The sequence below is a fragment of the Onychostoma macrolepis genome, chromosome 21 (genome assembly GCF_012432095.1).
Source record: "Onychostoma macrolepis isolate SWU-2019 chromosome 21, ASM1243209v1, whole genome shotgun sequence".
NCBI lineage: Eukaryota > Metazoa > Chordata > Actinopteri > Cypriniformes > Cyprinidae > Onychostoma > Onychostoma macrolepis.
Genome location: NC_081175.1, coordinates 2,766,897 through 2,785,000, shown reverse-complemented (window position 1 = coordinate 2,785,000; position 18,104 = coordinate 2,766,897). Strand labels below are relative to the sequence as shown.

The 18,104-nt window shown below is 36.2% G+C and overlaps 1 protein-coding gene across 3 annotated transcripts in view; it reads right to left on the bottom strand.

The window, feature by feature from the left end:
• aff4 (AF4/FMR2 family, member 4) overlaps window positions 1–18,104 on the bottom strand; it is a 46,651-nt gene that overhangs the window by 26,450 nt on the left and 2,097 nt on the right. The window contains exons 1-3 of one of the 3 annotated variants that reach the window (XM_058757872.1): window positions 11,867–12,134; window positions 7,812–7,935; window positions 3,641–4,354 (exon numbers count right to left, since the gene is read on the bottom strand). In XM_058757872.1, coding sequence (XP_058613855.1) covers window positions 3,641–4,354; window positions 7,812–7,935; window positions 11,867–11,883 — 855 coding nt within the window. In that variant the 5' untranslated portion in view covers window positions 11,884–12,134. Of the gene's footprint in view, window positions 1–3,640; window positions 4,355–7,811; window positions 7,936–11,866; window positions 12,135–18,104 lie in introns of those variants that run through there. The other 2 variants (XM_058757870.1, XM_058757871.1) reach the window with 2 other exon arrangements.

Genomic DNA, 18,104 nt, shown 5'->3' with positions numbered 1-18,104 from the left:
ACGACAGCCTCATTGTGACACCTAGCATGTACACAAATAAAAACTAAAAAAAAAAAAAAATATTAATGTCATAAAAACATGCACTTGTGCAACTTCTGCGTACTGTCATCACACACAAGACTGTGCAAGACTGCAATGATATGTCTTTTTTCCAGATCTATTAATTTGTTCAAAAATCCTCTAGACATGCAGTGACTGACTGAAAATGCAAGTCTCTGACAGTAGGTGGCGCTTATGTTAAAGCAGAAATATAGTGGTCACCCTGGTACACAACTCTGCACTTATAAACACTTCTTTATTCGGCATCATATGGAGGTAACTGCACTTTAAGCCTTTATATGCAATGCATTATCAAAGTAGTTTTAATGCATTAATTATGCCTTGTAATGCAACTTATAATGCACTGTATGCTGAATATTTACAACCACAGTTATAATACATTATACTAATTTTCTTAATTAGTTAATTACTTCTATTAATTTCTACACCTTTTGAAAGTATAATGCATTTTAAAAAAAACAAACGTTATAATTAGGGCTGCACGATATATCGCATGCAATATTTAATGCGCATCTTGTCAATAAAGCCGGTTCTGTAATCAGCGGTAATTTCAATCACGTGCGTGATTTCAGATGGAGCTGCATTTATCACACAGAGCCTTTGTTCACTAACAAGCTGCGCAAATCCGCGCAAAAAACGTTCGTTTTTTACCTTTGGTTACAAGTACTTACGAAAAGATAAAATGCATTACGACATACATTACATAGACCTTTATAATGCATTATGCATAAAGGCTTTAAGTAAAGCAAGCGCTACCAAAAACACTTTAATTTAGGGACCAATTCTCACTGTTAACTAGTTGTTTATTTGCATGCATATTATTAGCATACTAGCTGTTTATTAGTACTTATAGTTAGGGTTTTTGAACGGTAGTGTTAGCAAAACTTTTGAACGGTAGTGTGTTGCTAAAAAAGGATTTCTATTTTAAATAAATGTTTTTTTTTTATTTATTCAAAGAATCCTGAAAAAAAGAATCACAGGTAATAATAATAATAATAAAATATTAAGCAGCACAACTGTTTCCAAAATTGATAATAAATCAACATATTAGAATGATGTCTGAAGAATCATGTGACACTGAAGACTGTAGCTTTGCATCACAGAAATACATTATATTTTAAAGTATATTACAACAGAAAACCATTATTTTAAATTGGAACACCGGCAATACTGCACATTATCACTGTTTTTTTTTCTGTATTTTTGATCAAATAAATGAAGGCTTGATGAGCAAAAGATATGCAATGTTTAAAAACATTAAAAATAGTAATGTGTCCAAACTTTTGACCAGTACTGCACTTCTGTATGATAACAGAAATCTTGCTAGCAGAAGGAGCATCACAGCTTGAGCTATATAGCACATAGCCTACCTCATAAACTGTCTAGCTACTGTATAAACACTTTTTGGTATTCACTAGTTAAACGTGAATCCCATAGATCAAATATATTTAGAGTATCAAAACTCAGATGTAGTCTTAGGGCTCAAATGCAGAAAGTGCGGCTTCAGAGAAAAAGGAGGGGAATCCACCTCTTAGGTGACTAGAGAGGATTGTGTGTGGGGGGAGGGTCATTTTTAGACTTTTGTTTTATTATTCTCTCACCTAAATGTTTGTTCAGTCAGTGTATTTGTTTTTACTATGGTATAGCCTAATTTAGTTGCACAGTATATTACACACAGCACAAGGAAGTTTTAAACATTTTTTGTAATATTCATATAATTTATATGAATACTTGCCAAGATGGACATTTTGATATTTTGTGTGCAGGATTTAAGAAATGATCTGTGCATGTAATGGTAGATAAGCACAGTGCATGTAGGGGGCGTGGCCTCGATAGCCCCGCAGTAAGCAGTGTGCGATTGAGCAATGTGTAGAGTAGAAATTAAACTGAATTTGCATTAAATCTGGTTGTTTTAACCAAGATTATGCTGCAAGTTTTTGTTCTCAACTACATTTAAGTTCCCAGTTCCTGCAATTTAACAAATTTCCAGTTTATTTCCATTAATTCCCATATATTCCCGTTAATTCCCATGGAAAGTTTCCAGTCTCGAAAATTCCCGGAATTTTGCAACCCTACTTATAGCACATATTAATGTCTTATTCTGCATAAGCATATTTAAGATCCCTTAATGCTAAAACTTAAACTCCTAATTTGCTGCTTATTAATAGTAAGGTAGTAGTTTATTGAGGAAAAGTTATAGTTAATAGTTAGTAAACAGTGAGAATTTGTCCCCAAACTAAAGCGTGACTAAAAACATTTCTGAAGACAGTCAGTTTCTTTGAAATATATATATATTAAAACTCTTTGGATCTGCGTGAATAGCCTATTTCAATGTCAGAATGGCAAATTATGCAACAAATTCGCAGTGTTAGGCAAGTTACTCTAAAAAAAAAAAAAAAGTAATTAATTACTAGTTACCAATTACATCTTCAACAGTGTAATTAGATTACTGTACAAATTACTCTCTCCAAAAAGTATTTAATTACTAATTACTTTCTAAATCCTATATCAACCTCGACAAGTTAATGATACAAGGATATACATGAAACAGTTCTTTTAATTCTTTCAAGTAACTACATAAATTATTACACTTTAGATTAGGGTCCAATTCTCACTATTAACTTTTGCCTCAATATTCTCCTAATTACTGCTTATTAATGCTCAGTAAAGTAGTTGTTAAGTTTAAGAATTGGGTAGGATTAAGGATTTAGAATAAGGTCTTGCAGAATAAGACATTAATATGTGACCCTGGACCACAAAATCAGTCATAAGGGTAAATTTTTCAAAATTGAGATTTAAACATCATCCATCTGAAAGCTGATTAAATAAGCTTTGCATTGATGTATGGTTTGTTATGACAGTACAATATTAGGCCGATATACAACTATTTGAAAATCTGGAATCTGAGGGTGCAAAAAATCTAAATATTGAGAAAATCGCCTTTAAAGTCGTCCAAATGAAGTTCTTAGCAATGCATATTACTAATAAAAAATTTGACATTTACAGAGGAAATTTATGAAATATCTTCATCGAACATAATCTTTAATGTCCTAATGATTTTTGGCATAAAAGAAAACTCTTTTGAAAAAATTGACCCATATAATGTATTTTTGGCTATTGCTACAAATATACCACAGCGACTCAAGACTGGTTTTGTGGTCCAGGGACACATATGTGCTTTTTAAGTAATAATAAACAGCCAATATCCCAGTAATATTCATGCTAATAACCAAGAAGCTAATAGTGAGAATTGGACACCTAAGTGTTATCAATATTCTTATTAACTCACCAAAATATTCAAAGTGAGACGGGTACATAAAAAGCATGCATTTTAAGGTTACACTTTAAATTTTGATGTTAAATTCATTATTGTATTGTGTATAGTAACTAATTAAATTACAGAAAGAAATAAGAGCAATCCCTTCCTTTACTTTTTCAAGGGAAAAGGAATTAAATTCAACACCCAAAACTGCAAATTCACAGGTACATACTTTTGAAAAACGAAAAAAGAAATCCGCTATAGTTTGTCTTTAAGCTCCGTTTCAATATTCGGGGAAGCAAGCAAGCATGCACGACTTACATCGACAGGCTGCGTCGGGATCTTGAGCTTGGTGAGGGAAGCCTTGGCATTGGGCTTCATTTCTCCCACGGCGCTGCCGTGCGATTGACCGCCGTACGACTCCGAGGAGGTCTTGGGTTCGGCCGTTTCCCGGTCGTCCATGGGCCGCACATAGGCAGTGGGTTTTTGGAGCATGGAGCTGGGTTTGATGAGCGAGGGCGGGAAGCTCTGGCTGGGATGCTGTCCGCTGGAGAAGGAATGAACTCTTGAGGGCGAGTCCCAGTTGGCGTCCCTGTCCCTGGGCGACTTGGTGCGGACGCGCGAGTGTCCGCCGGTGCTTATGGAGCCCTTAGCCGGGCTGGAGTGGGATTTGTGCTCGGAGCCGTGCTTGCTGGACTTCTTGCTGCTGCTGTAGTCTCGCTCGTGCCGCTGACCGCCGCTGCGCTGACTGCTGCCGTGGCTGCCCTGCACGGATGAGCGCTTCTGCGAGGAGGAGGAAGTTGAGGACGACGAGCTGGGAGCGGAAGAGATGCCGCCGACTGGAGTCCATTTACTGTTCTGACTCTGGGTGCCGCCGCGCTGGTCAGCGTACTGGCCGGATTTATCGTCCGAGGAGGAGCTGGAGGCTTTGGGAATGAGTTTGGACATTGGGGGTTCACCGATGGTTTCCTTCATCTCGTCGTAATTTCCCAGCATGCTCTGGATGCGACTTGAGAGTTTATCTTCCTTGCAGGACTGTTGGGAGAAAAGAACTTGAGATGAGTGCGACTCAGACACCAACTAGTGCCATATAAAAATATGGATTCAAGTCTGTGTGTGCAATTTCACAAACTTCAAAATGTGTCTATTTGAGCTGACTAAATGGTCACATTTTACAACCTTTGTTGCCGTTTAAGTCAACCTGAAGCCACTAGAAGGTTCGCCAGCCCTCTTTGATTTACTGTAGTAACTAACTCCATTAACCTTGGCATTTAAGTCAAAACATTGCATATTCATATATCATCATATAGTTATTTAAGTGACGCACCGTAAATGAAAATTCTGGGTCGAACTCGAAAATTCAGGATGCACTTGGTCAAAAATCAAAAATGGAAAAACGTTATTTAATAATCAAGTAATTTATCAAATTTATTTAATCATCAACACTCAAATAAAAGCTGACTTGCATAAACGTTTAAATTGCACAAGACAGTTTGCTAATAACAATTATGTTTCTAAAATTTGTTGAAAAATAAACATGCAAACAATAACTTTTTCATGACAGATTCATTCAAACGTACATTAAATAGTGAAAATAACAGGTTGAGTATGCTTATATGAATATGCATATATTTAGCAAAATGCTCCTTTATAGATTGATTTTTTTCTAGCTGACTGAGTTTTTGGACATTAAATGTGACGTTACATAACATTGTTTACAAGTGGTTTTCACAAAGTCTTTCTGCAGTTGAAAAACTGATGAGACAGCACATTTCAAAAGCTACCAATAATCTTTAGCAAAGTTCATGCATCAACAGAAAACAGCATAAATGAAAAGACTGATCTTTTAGACATAGTAGTGTCGATTACATCTAAATTGCACTAGTGTCACACAGCTGAAATGTTTACCTGTTGCAGTTTATCCACGGTGTGTGTGCATGAAACTCCCACAGAAACGGTCAAAATGTGCCAATTAAATGTCATTGTTTCAGTCAACGATTTCCAAAACTAGTTCGCCTGAAACCAGAAACTGCTCTTTTTCAGCCGCCGAAATTTCAGTGCATCACTATAATTAAACATACTAAAGGGATTGAGGAAATATAGTTACAACTATTGCAGTTTCTGAATATTCTATTTTGTATTTAAAGTTTCAGGCTACTGTTTTTTACTATAAAACTCATGGATAGTTACATCTAACCATGGTAGTGAAGAATCATACATGGTTTAGTCTGTGCTTACCATGTTCTTATTAAAAATACCGTTGTTAAAATTATGGAAACTATATAAATTACAATGGCAAATGTGTAGAATCAAAAGGCTTTAAAGCCTGTCTCTAGCTACAATTAATTTCTTCTGTGTAAAACAGTCCTTTTCTAGTGGATATTTAATAAGAACACATATGATTTAAAACTTGAATAGAAAGTAAGGCAAAAAGGTAACTGTAAACAACTCATCAAATGCCGTAATTTCATCTGCGCATTACACTGCATACATCTAGAAATGTCACAGAAAGAACATGGCCACTGTGTTGTCTGATCCCTGCAACAATTAAACATGATTTAGAGATAATGTTGAATCACATGACCATTAAGGCACTATGATTCAATATTCCCTGTCCTGTTTTATAACTTGATCTGTCCAGAATGTTCGAATCAAGCATGCAGGAGCAGATTGTTATGTAAAGTATTTTTTTACACTACTACCCCCAATGAGTTCATCCAGAATAAAGGAGTAATACAGTGCGTCCCAGCCCAACCGGTGGACACGTCAAAGCAGGGGTTTTCCACCGATAGCACACACCACTTCATCTCACCCCAAAGGGAATATGAAGGTAATAACGGGACTGCAGCTGTCTGTATTCTCTACCCGTCAGGTTGCATTTCTTGCATCCTATGACAGGTTCACCACAAAAGTAAAGCACTTACTGCTGTGTAAAGCTGGTTAGCAGCAAAGATTAGACTGTAATCTTCTTTAGCGAAACCTATGTGGCTATTACATACGTTTCCTTTTTCCACCCACTGCAGCTTTATATCAGCCCAATTAGAATGAAAACCCCCGTGAATGTAGAGTTTTAGTCCATTGATAGTATTTCACATCCTGAAATGCCATCTAAAAAAAAATAAAAATTGGTCAGAAGGAATGCAATGAAATTAAATGGGTTCTTGTAGCATCTGATGGCTAAAAATAGAGTTAAAATATTAATGACACATTTCCACTCAATAAGCTGACTAAGCAGTAAAACACGGTTACAAAAAACAAACAGAGTGATAAAAGTCCTTATGTACCAGACTTCCTGTTTAAAAAGGAAATGTGTCGACACAGCAAAGACACTGTGCTTGTGAGGCAATTTCATGAGCTTAAGTAAATTTATGCAAAACAAAATTAGCGAAAATGTCAACTTTTCAACAACAACAACAAAAAAAAAAAAAAAAAATTCAACAAACTCAAAAACTTAACTTCAATTAAAGTCGAAAATTATTCCATTAACAAAGCATCCTCAAAGTTCGGAGTTCATGTTGCAACCAACAAGGACAACAAAATAAATGTACCGTCTTGATATTAACGCTTTCATCACTTGAGATCATCTGATGTAAAATGACGCAATTCCTTCGACCACGGTACTGAAAAATAAGTCAAATGTTCTTTCCTTCCTCACAGCTGCAAACTTAACCACACAATGCGTATTCCTGCAGAACTAGCAAGTGTGCGACAGAAGATTTAACCAGCAGATATTTTATAATCAGCCAAACATATTTATAAGCAGCCATACTATTAACGAAAATGTCAAGTTGATGCTTGCAACAATGCAAGTACTTACCCATAAAATGCCCTGTAATAACCGTTAGGATTGAAATAGCAAATGAAACCTGTCACCAATAAAAAAAACGCATGGCTTTTGGGACACGTGCCATGGAATTGTTTGAAGCACAAAGCGATAGATACATATTATATAGTAAATCTTCATCACTGATTGGAAACTGTTTCTAATTGGCCAATAAACAGATAGCTGTCACTAGATAACTTTTACATTTAACAATTTACTTTGAAGAATCTTAGTATTTGCATTTTATATAACAGTGATCTCTTATTACACTGTAAATAATGATCATTTTACCTATTGGCTTTCCTCCACATGTTGAAAAATGTCAAGAGATCCAATGGGAAATTTCCTGTAATTTTGCAGCTAAATACTGCAGTAAATGATACAGTTTTTGCATGTAAAATAAATAAAAAAAAATTTTTTTTGACAATGCAACCATCTGTCAAGTTAGCATGACGCATATTTTTCCAATAATTACTTAATGACCAAAATTGCTGCATCACCACATTGCTTTTATCTGTAAGGGTTTTTCTGCTAAAGAGCAAGATTAATTGAGAATAGAAGCCAAAAAGGAACAACCCAAGATTAAATGAGGCCTAGAGGGCAAAATAATAAATAAGTAACTGATGATCAAATGGGGAGGAAAAAAAAGAAGAAACAAAATGAACTTACTTTATAAGGTTCAGGAAAGAGGGGAGAGTTAGCTGGAAAGGCCTCTCCTCCCTGCTGGATTTCTTGATTTCTCCTTTCCCTTTCTTTCATACGGAGCATATTCCGGTCTTCACGGTTCATGTTGCTAACAACAGAGACACTAAGAGTCACTAAGCAGTGAAGAAGCAGAGAAAAATAGCTTCCTGACACCTTGATCTACACCTGGATCTACCAAGATAAAGTTACACATTTGAACAACAAATGGAAACAAATAGACAGGATTACTGGAGACAATCAGATGTGCTTTCCCTTCAGAAAACAAGCCTGGACTATCTTACAGAATAACAGACAACAGTCATGTAGAATTCAATAAGACAAAGTTGATGGTAATACTGACTTTAATTCTGTCCATCTTTGTTGTACGCTGCGTGCTTCGGCTAACCCAACGTTATATTACATTTACACCATCATTATCTCCCTGTACGTCATTAATAATGAGAGGACTCACTAGAGTAGTGACAACATTCGGCCCATATTTAGCAGAATGGAAGTTCTGATGAAACTATAGCAAACAGAAACCTTTAAAAAAAAAAAAGGTGATTTCAAAAGTTTAAGATTCACAAGGGACGTGCCTTTGGTTAAATGAGGGTTGAGTAATCGAGAAACTTCCCAAAAAACTTGGTCTGTAGTTTAGTAATTAGCAAAGACCATGCCCACGTCATTGAAAAGGGCAGATTTTACGTTAAAATATTAAGACAAAAAAAAATTAGCAATTCAGATAATTTTCTAAAATGTCATTCAACACCACAACAGGTTGAAAACAACTCTTGTTGAAACATATGCAAATGCTGCACAGATGCTTATTAATGAACTACGTCGATAGATATGCAGGTTTCCCGCTCATTTCTTAGGTAAAGGTATAGAAAGCTGGCAATAAAGGAGTAATTATAGTGGCCGAAGCCATAACTACAGATTTATTTTACCTACGGTTTCACTACAAAATCAAAGAGAGAAAAAAAACAAGGTAAGCAAAAGAGAAAGAAAGAAAGAAAGAAAGAGAGGAAGGAAAGGTAAATTAACGGACACTTTAATCAAACTGCATTAAAGCATTATCCGTAAACAAATCGCTAATTAAACTGTGTAAGAGCTAAAAAAACATGTTATTACCGGGCAATTAATTAAATCTCTCTCTCTGTTCTCTTTGACAAGGAAAGCGTCACTGATTAGATCACCAACGCTGAGGTTTGGAGATGCGCAGCGTCACGTCGAGGGTGGTTCTTAAGGGGAGTCACTTTTGATGCATTAGATCCCGTCAAGGTTTATTTTGTTAAGTTGATAGCCGTGTCGAGAAAGCTCAATGAACGTGCTAATGGGAGAGCGTTTGCACGACAAAACCACTCAAATGACCGATTTGACACAGACACTGCAACAAAATCCAATTAGTCAAACCATCTCTGGACAAGCATTAATGAAGTTTGCTGATTGTCTGTGTGTACACCTAAACCTGACAGTGCCAGCAGCTGAGTGAAAACTAAAGGACCTCACTCTGTCATAATGTACTCATCTTCTTACGGTTTTGATCTATATGGCTGTCTAGCTTTACCTCTGTTGTGTTAGTAAGCTTCAGGATTTCAATCAGTCATGCATTTTTTTTTTTTATCCTTAAAATGGAATTCAGAAAAATGAAAACAGAAGATACGGAATTTGAGTAAAAAATAAAACTGAATTTGGAAAAAAACACCACTGATTTCATAGAGACCTAAACTGTTAGAGTGCAAGGCTTTCAAAGTGAAAATAGAGCACTTTCTTGCCAAATTCAGCTTTATTTTTAGCCAAATTCCATATGGTCTCGGTTTAAACGTTCTGGGTTCTATTTTAATGGTCAATTAAATACAAAAAGACATGCCTAATGAATTGAAATCATGGAATTTGCACAATTTAAATGAAGAGTTCACCCAAAATGAACATTCTGTCATGATTTACTCACCCTTGTGTTTTTCTTCCTTCTGTTGAGCACAAAATAATTTTTGAAGAACGCTGATGGTAGCCATTGACTCCCACGGTACGGAAAAATACTATGGAATTTAATGGCTTCCAGCAACTGTTCAGTTGCCATGTTCCACAGAAGGAAGTCAGTCATACAGGTTTGGACAAACAAGAGGGCGAGTAAATGACGACTACTAAATAATGACTGAACGATGATCCACTATGAGTGTGGATGGACAGATTTAACATATGCATGTTGCTTTTATTTGAGCATTAAGCTACTTGAATATATGCAGTTGTAAAATAAATATTAAAAAATAAAATAATCAGGGTGTGTATGCTCACATGAGTGGACTGTGCTGATGATGAAAACTGTCACATAGTAGCATGCACACAAGAGAAGTATACTTTGGGCTTGACGTTCATAGTTTTCCCAAATATGAACTTTCCATATCACAATTTCTCAAACAACAAGAAACTACGCTCCGCAACGCCGACTCCAAACACGACATCTACAACACGAGTAAAATCACTCACATATGCAACTAAATTTCCACAAAATGCGACTAAATAATGTCTATCATTAGCCACTGGCTAATACAGTGCTAGATTTCACAGCAGAAGAGGGGTCCTTCAGTAGTGGGCGGAACTAATGCACAAAACTACAATCTCATTGGCTCACCTATTAATCAACCACGTTCAGATTTCAGCAAATCAGTTTGGGCGAATGCAGACAACGTGATTAATATTCAATAACCCAGCAGCTCATTAGAGCTTAGCGTGTTTCACGTCGTTAGTAGTAGAACTAGCAGTAGTATTAACTTATCCATATTATTGTTAGTTTATTTTACTAAAACACAGAATGACCAGCAAAACTAAAAAGTTAAAAAGAACAGCATTTATTCAAAATGGAAATCTTTTCTAACAATCCAAGCCTTTGCCATCACCTTTTATCATGAAAGTATTCATTTCTTCCAAAAAAAAAAAAGAAAAATAATTTACTAACGCCAAACTTCTGAACGGTAGTGTATGTCGTTACAAAAAATATTCTATTTTAAATAAATACTGTTCTTTTTAAATTTTTATTCATCAAAGTATCCTGAAAAAAGTATCACAGGTTCCAAAAAAATATTAAGCAGCAACATTGATAATAAATCAGCATATTAGGAAGATTTCTGAAGGATCATGCGACTCTGGAGAACGGAGTAATGATGCTGAAATTACAGCTTTGACTCACAAAAATGAATTATATTTTAAAGTATATTAAAATAGAAAACTGTTTTAAATTGCATTATTTAATTCACAATAAGACTTTTTCTGTATTTTCGATTAAATGTAGCCTTGATGAGCAGAAATATATATATATATAGAAAACATACACCTGTGATGAAGGAACAGCATGAAATTTATTCAAAACATCACCTTTTGTGTTCCCCGGAAGAAAGTAATTGAACTTACATTTTGTGGGTGGCCTAACCTTGTAAGAAATGGCAAAAGCTAGTTAAATCAACACTTGAGTGTGTAAGATACTGTTGGCAAGGCTCTCCTTTATATTCGATAATGCAAATGTAAAACTGAGGCCAGGGTGTTTATTCCAGTAGGCTGGTGATCATACAACAGTCAAAGTGTGTTGCTGGGAAGTTTATATCTCTTTTGACTGGAATGATTCAGTTTCTAGAGAGTGGGCAAGAATTACTTGTGTTTTGATCTAGTCAGAGCATGAAACCCGTGAGTAGGTACTGACATCTTACATTTTTACACGAGTTCCACTGATTTCTACACATCCCGAAAAGCATTTTTTTGCATGTTCGTCTAAAACATTTTGATAACTCTATATTCAAAAGGTGCTTCAGACTGTAATATAATCCAGATTATATGATCTGTCCGGCTTGTCTAGAATATTCTAATTCTTTGGCAAAGCTGCTACAGTGCAAAGACTAGATTCAGTTTGGCATTAAAGTCTGTGAGATAAAACTAATCAAAAGACATAAAAGAACAACAGTATGCAAATTGCTGCGAGAAGGCCTAAAACTTTGCCGTGACTACTACAGGAGTTACTCACTGAGAACATGGCTGGTGCTAGTGCTTACCCTGACTGAGAGGCCATGGCCTCAACCAGTGAACCATTGGAAGAGGATTGAGAGAGAAAATTCCAGACAACTCGATGGTTCTTCCCAGCTACGGCTCCCTGTCGTTTAGTAGCGTCCACTTTGAGGCACAGCTTCTTGATCGGCAGCTTTCACACTTCAATCGTCGCTGCTGTATTTCCTGGGAGTTGAGATAAATCTGACTCAGGGAGGGGAGGTTACAGTCAGTCTGAGGAACAAACCACTGCGCTGAAAACAGGAGACACCGCTACAGCACACAGGTGAGGACTGGAGCATCAGGATCTGTGCCAAATCTACAACTCCTAGTAACCATTTGACCATCAAGTGAAAAAAACAAAAAACAAACAAAATGCACTAATAACACTAATCATCCTTCTACATTTGATCAATATTACATCCACATGATGTTACCTACACAAGTTCTTTTGCTGAGAGCAAACACCCCTCTGTGTGCTGTGGAGAATGGTGCAGTCCACCAACGCCCTTATAAGGACATGTTATTTTATGCCAGTCAGCCACTCCCCTCTGTGATGTTAAGAATCGCAGCAGCCAATCAGCTGCTGTCTCTCAGTAAACACATGCCCTCCCCCACTTGGGCCTGAGCCAACACCATCAACACTGGTTTCCTTAAAGGGCCAGATGCAGTTTTTCACAGAGTCCAGAGGGAAAGCACCTCAAAAACATCGTCAGTAAACCCCTGGTGGTGATGAGGCAATTAGATGCAATCACCAAAAAACAATTCTGACTAACTATTCTGGGTCCAGCTGCATAAACACAGCCACTCTGTTAAAACGGTGTCTTTAGTTTGACCAACTAGCAGCTAGCCAAGTCTTAATCAGTCTTACTTTGCACTTAATTACACTAGAATTACCAGACTAACTTTTCAGTGTAAGCAGTTTATGCAACTGGCCCACGTATGAAAATTAAGCATATTGCCCAACACTAATACCTAAACTTAACAGCTACCTTATTAACTATTAATAAGCAGCAAAGTAGGAGATTGAGGCAAAAGTTGTGTGACCCCAAACTTTTTATTTTAAAAATTGCACTGATATCAGGTCATCACACACTCAAATGATAGGAACAAATGTTTGCAAATGAAACAGTTTCATTTTACATTGTGACTTGGTATAATTCTAGAAAAAAAAATATATATATATATATAGTATGTGAACAAAAAAGACACATTACATTAGACCAGGTGGGTCGATGGTAATTAGCCTGTAAATATGTATCTTAAAATAGGCAGGCGAGAACACCGTGTCCAAACAACACGCGATAAGATTCCAGCCACAAGCAATTTGGGTGTCCACACTAGACGCGACACAGCGATGCGACAGAATCAATCAAATATCACAGCCAATCAGAAGTGTGCGTGGGCGGGATCTCCTGGAAGCGCCCTGCACTCGCAACTAAATGGATAAGTTTATAATCCAATTCATAAATACTAAACCTTTTTAACATCATTAAATGTACATACTGAGTGACTGATACCATCTTTGTTATGGAATACGCTTGTTGGTTCGCAGTGAGTCACAGTTTTAACGTTTATCTTTGCTTTTATTTATTTTCAAGAGCTGAGGTGAACCATCTGTTGTTTTTTTTTCAGTATGGCTATAAATGCCATGCAATATGACATTAAAACTCACATTTAACTTTGAATAAAGCACATAATCTGTACCTGAGATCACTGTCATTAGTTTGTATGATGTTGTTGTTCCAGCTGCGACGTCGCGGAAACAGAAACCGTTTCTGAAAAGTTTTGCGTGTTGCGGCTAGCTAGGAGAAAAACTCAGATTAACGTGGAAAATATACCTTTTATTGTGTGTCGTGGCATCGCATGTAGTTAGGACACAGTGATATGGGTTTGGAACGGCATGAGGGTGAGTAATTAATGACAGAATATTCATTTTTGGGTGAACTATCACTTTAATTCTTCACCCCGTTTTCAATTCAGTGCAATGAAACATCAAATAAAACATTTTAGGGGTTGTTCACACAGAATGCGTCTAAAAACGCAAATGGTTTTTAAAAAAGCACAGCGCAGAATGTCTCCTTCCCCATGTTGCTGTCAAATAAACTGACATCGGACCAATCAGAAGACTAATCAAGAGTGCTACAGCCGTCCAGCGCGTTTACATAGAAATCAATGGAAAAATAGCGCATAGGAATTAAAAAACAGCCCCTTAAATACACATATTAGTTTTAATATTTATCCCCTATATCATCCAGTTTTATATGATTGTCCTTTTTATGTCATTGTGTTCAGACAAAAAGTTTTTTTTTAACTAAAACATTAAAAGGGACACAGTGACATGTGAATCGCAAACTACAATCCTTTAAATCACAATTTGAATCGATTTAATGAACTAAGCTTATCAACACTGAACTTTTTACATGTCAAGTTGACACTAGTCTGACGTCTTAACGGCATTACAATTATTTCAAATGGTTATATTCATGTGATTTCTTAATTTTATACTGCTAGCAGCACCATTGTGAAAAAAATATATTTTTTATTATATCCTATTAATCATACAGCTAAAAGTACAGTCACATTTAAGGTTGTTCTGTAAATTTCCACAGACAGAATCCAGTCATTTCAAAAGGAATCCATGTGATCTGTAATTTCACGTGAGGGTGAAAGATTTCCCCGTGTTATTGGTGAACTGCTCATTATTACTAATCCACGCTGACCAATTGAACGCTGCCAGGTTGGAAAGAAACTTCACGCATTGCTACAATACTTAAAGAGGTAAACGGACCATTTTTGTTTGTCAATCTGAGCAATGTACAAGATCCATAATTACTTTAATAAGGGAATTCAAAACGCTTCAGACTTCCAACATCTCCAGTGAGGAGCTTGCCTCTTAAGCTTTTAAACTAGGACATGCATGGTTATGTAACATGCAAATAAAGTTATGGGTATAACCAAATTGTATGTTTTTTCATTTCCCTTGTTAAAATGCAAATATATCCAAGTAGTTGAGAGAACACTTTAGTTGTTGTAAAGCAGTATTCCCTTAGCACTGGGAAAGATTCTGCCTCAATTTTAAGCAAACTTTTATCATGCCTGAAAGAAGAGCTTGTCTCAATTTATAAGTTCAAAGCACAGAAAGACAATATAGCACTTAGGTCAGATTGGACACTAATGTACTACTATGGACAACAAAACATTTTTAAGGCTGACTTTAAGACGATACTATTTGCATTGCAATAACCTGACAGTAAACCGCACACACACACACGCTTGCATCTGTGCAATATTAACTTCTTTAAAGAAGTCCTTTGCACTCAACTGTAAAAAATTAACACCATTTTTCAGAAAGTACCGGCCCTTCCATATTTATTCCATTCTACACCGTATTTGTGAATTGGTGTTAAGTGAACAGACGGCACAGGATTTCTTGACTTTCTATGTGACGATATCTCTCAGGATTGTGTGCTCAGGGCGTGTGCCAGAGTCACGCACACAAGCAACCAACCCAGAGCCCGGTGCATGTGCTGCTCGTTTCACAGTCTGTGTTTCCGAGGTACTTTGTGGATGGGAAAAAGGGGGAAAACCTACTAAACGACTGAGTTTCTCTGGAAAATTTTATCTAATTTTGTTAGTAAACCTTATAAAATGAAAGTAATCTGGGAAATATGTTGATTAAAATGATAAACTGACAACGTTTGCCACGACAAAATAATGCATTTTGCTCGATACAAATGTAATTTTCCAGTCTGAATTTGATGAAGATAAAACAAAAACTGCAGACATCCTTCAGTAGTGTTGTTTTGTCCTCACGCGCCACACGCAAGAACCAACACAACACCAGTTTAGTCGATTTCAAGAGCGATGATTCATTTACACTAATGGTTTGAATCAGCTTGACGAATCCTTCACTGAATAAGTTCACTGAATCTACCCGAGCCAATTTTTGCGTACATAAAACTTTCTTAATTTCACGATGTTTCAAAATTGACGAAGCTATAACAAAAAAAATAAAAATGCTGTTCCTGCCAAACTCTTTTTCTTGCAGAATGGGAGGGAAAACATGCAGAAAATTAACATCATTGGAAAATAAACAACTCATTACCATATGTTCCGTACATTCAAATTTTCTTTGAAAAAGCCAATGCCTGGCAGTATACAGCATCTCTAGGATATTACAAGTAAAACCACCCTGTAAAACAACAACAGCAACTTTGGAGGTGGTTCATTTGACTAAAGTAAGATCACTTTTGGTTAAATGTTCTGATTGCATAATTTCTTGGAAAGCAACGCAGGGTAAAAATCTTTCAGGACAAACTCCGATGTAAATAATGAAGACCATATCAATATTTCTCAGAAGCGGTTTAACACATTCGAGAACCAAAAAAGTGCTTCTGAATGTTTTTCACTGGCTTTTCATAAACAGTTTAGCGAAGTGTGATGCATAGGATTCATCTTGTGATTGCCATTACATATTAAAAGGTACGAAATTCTGTTTGAATGCATGTTTTCATTTGCACTCCTGACACGGTTGCATAATTTGTCGACTTCAATAACATTTTTTGGACTGCGGTCTATTCACTAAATGATGTCAAGACTGAGGGCAGGTAAAATGCAAACTAAAATGCAACTGTACAATTGGTCCATGATGATTTTTGGCATTTTTTTTTTTTTTTTTTTAATTATCGTCATCAGCCGTTAAGTTAACAGAATCAAGACGTTTCTTCATAGTTTCTTTTACTCATGTAAAGAACTTTGCTATGAGTTTATACAGCATGTTTTCAAGTAGAATGACCTCGTGTTAAAAGATCAAACAATTTTGATTTCTCAATGCTTGACATCTATAACTGTAACTCTCTATAATCCGTAAAACTTTCCGTATTATATGCACAGGAAACTTGCAGGCCTCGGGCCGAGCAACAAGAATGGCCAATTGTATGTTGAAAAACAGGCTTTTACTCCTTTTACAGACTGCAGTAAATGAATGATCCAGCTCTTCTGACCTCATCCAGGCCCACTCAAGCTGCAAACCACAAGCAAAGGTTGCTCTCAAAAGAAATAACAGAACTTGTAGCACGGCCTGCTGGATCCCTGCACGCTGCAGAAGCTTTATAAACTAACAGAGACAAAACTTTGCAAAGTGTAAGCCACATTCTTTCTAGTCATAAACACAGACGGAGGAAATGGTCAAGCCACGCAGCACAACTGAAACAGGAAGCCCTGCAGAGAGTCAAGAGCCATAACGGTATTTATACACGGGTTGCGCTGAGCTCAACAATACACCTTTTGTCACTGGCTTATCAATGAACACGATGGACTCTTCTGTGTGCACGTCTTCTGATGACGGTGTACGAGCAGGAGTGTGTGTGTGTGTGTGTTTAGTTTGGTTACATAAGCAGCACAAGGTCTGTCCCAGCTCATGATTTGCATCTGTGCCAGGAGCCTGCAGGTCTGCATGAGTTAGCTGGGAAATTATGCAGCGAATTTAAGCAACACGCCAGATAATGTTTGCACAGCATTTTAGTGCACAAGATTGCGTAAAACTCTATTACTTCTGAAGGTGGAATCCAGCGGATATTTCTCATTTTTAATCACGGTTTGTGTAAAAATGTGCTAGCGTTTGATAGTTTGGTCAAACAACGAATCGAGAAAAAGATGCTAAAAGCCATGGAGGATTTTAATACAACGTAAAGCGACTTTTTTTTGTCTATTATATGTCTATAGAAGCAAATTTTTAATTGTAATTTTTTTGGCAAAATGCATTATAAAAAAAAAAAAAAATGCATATATATATATATATATATATATATATATATATATATATATATATATAGTTTTTAATAAGTGTCTTCTGCTCATCAAGGCTTTATTTAAAATAACGCCTTCCATCGAATATTCTCAGCATCATTACTCCAGTCTTCAGTGTCACATGATCCTTCAGAAATCATTGTAATATGCTGATTTATTATCAATGTTGGAAACAATTGTGCTGCTTAATATATCTTTGGAACCTGTAATTTATTTATTTATTTTGTCAGGATTCTTTAAAATATTAAAAAATATATATATTTTGTTACAATCTACACTACAAAAGTTTGGTTTCAGTAAATTTTCTCTTTCCTTTTTTTTGAAAGAAATTATTATTTTTATTCAGCAAAGATGTGTTAAACTGATAAAAAGTGATAGCAAAGACTCGTATTGTTAGAAAAGATTTATATTTCGAATAAATGCTGTTCTTTTTAA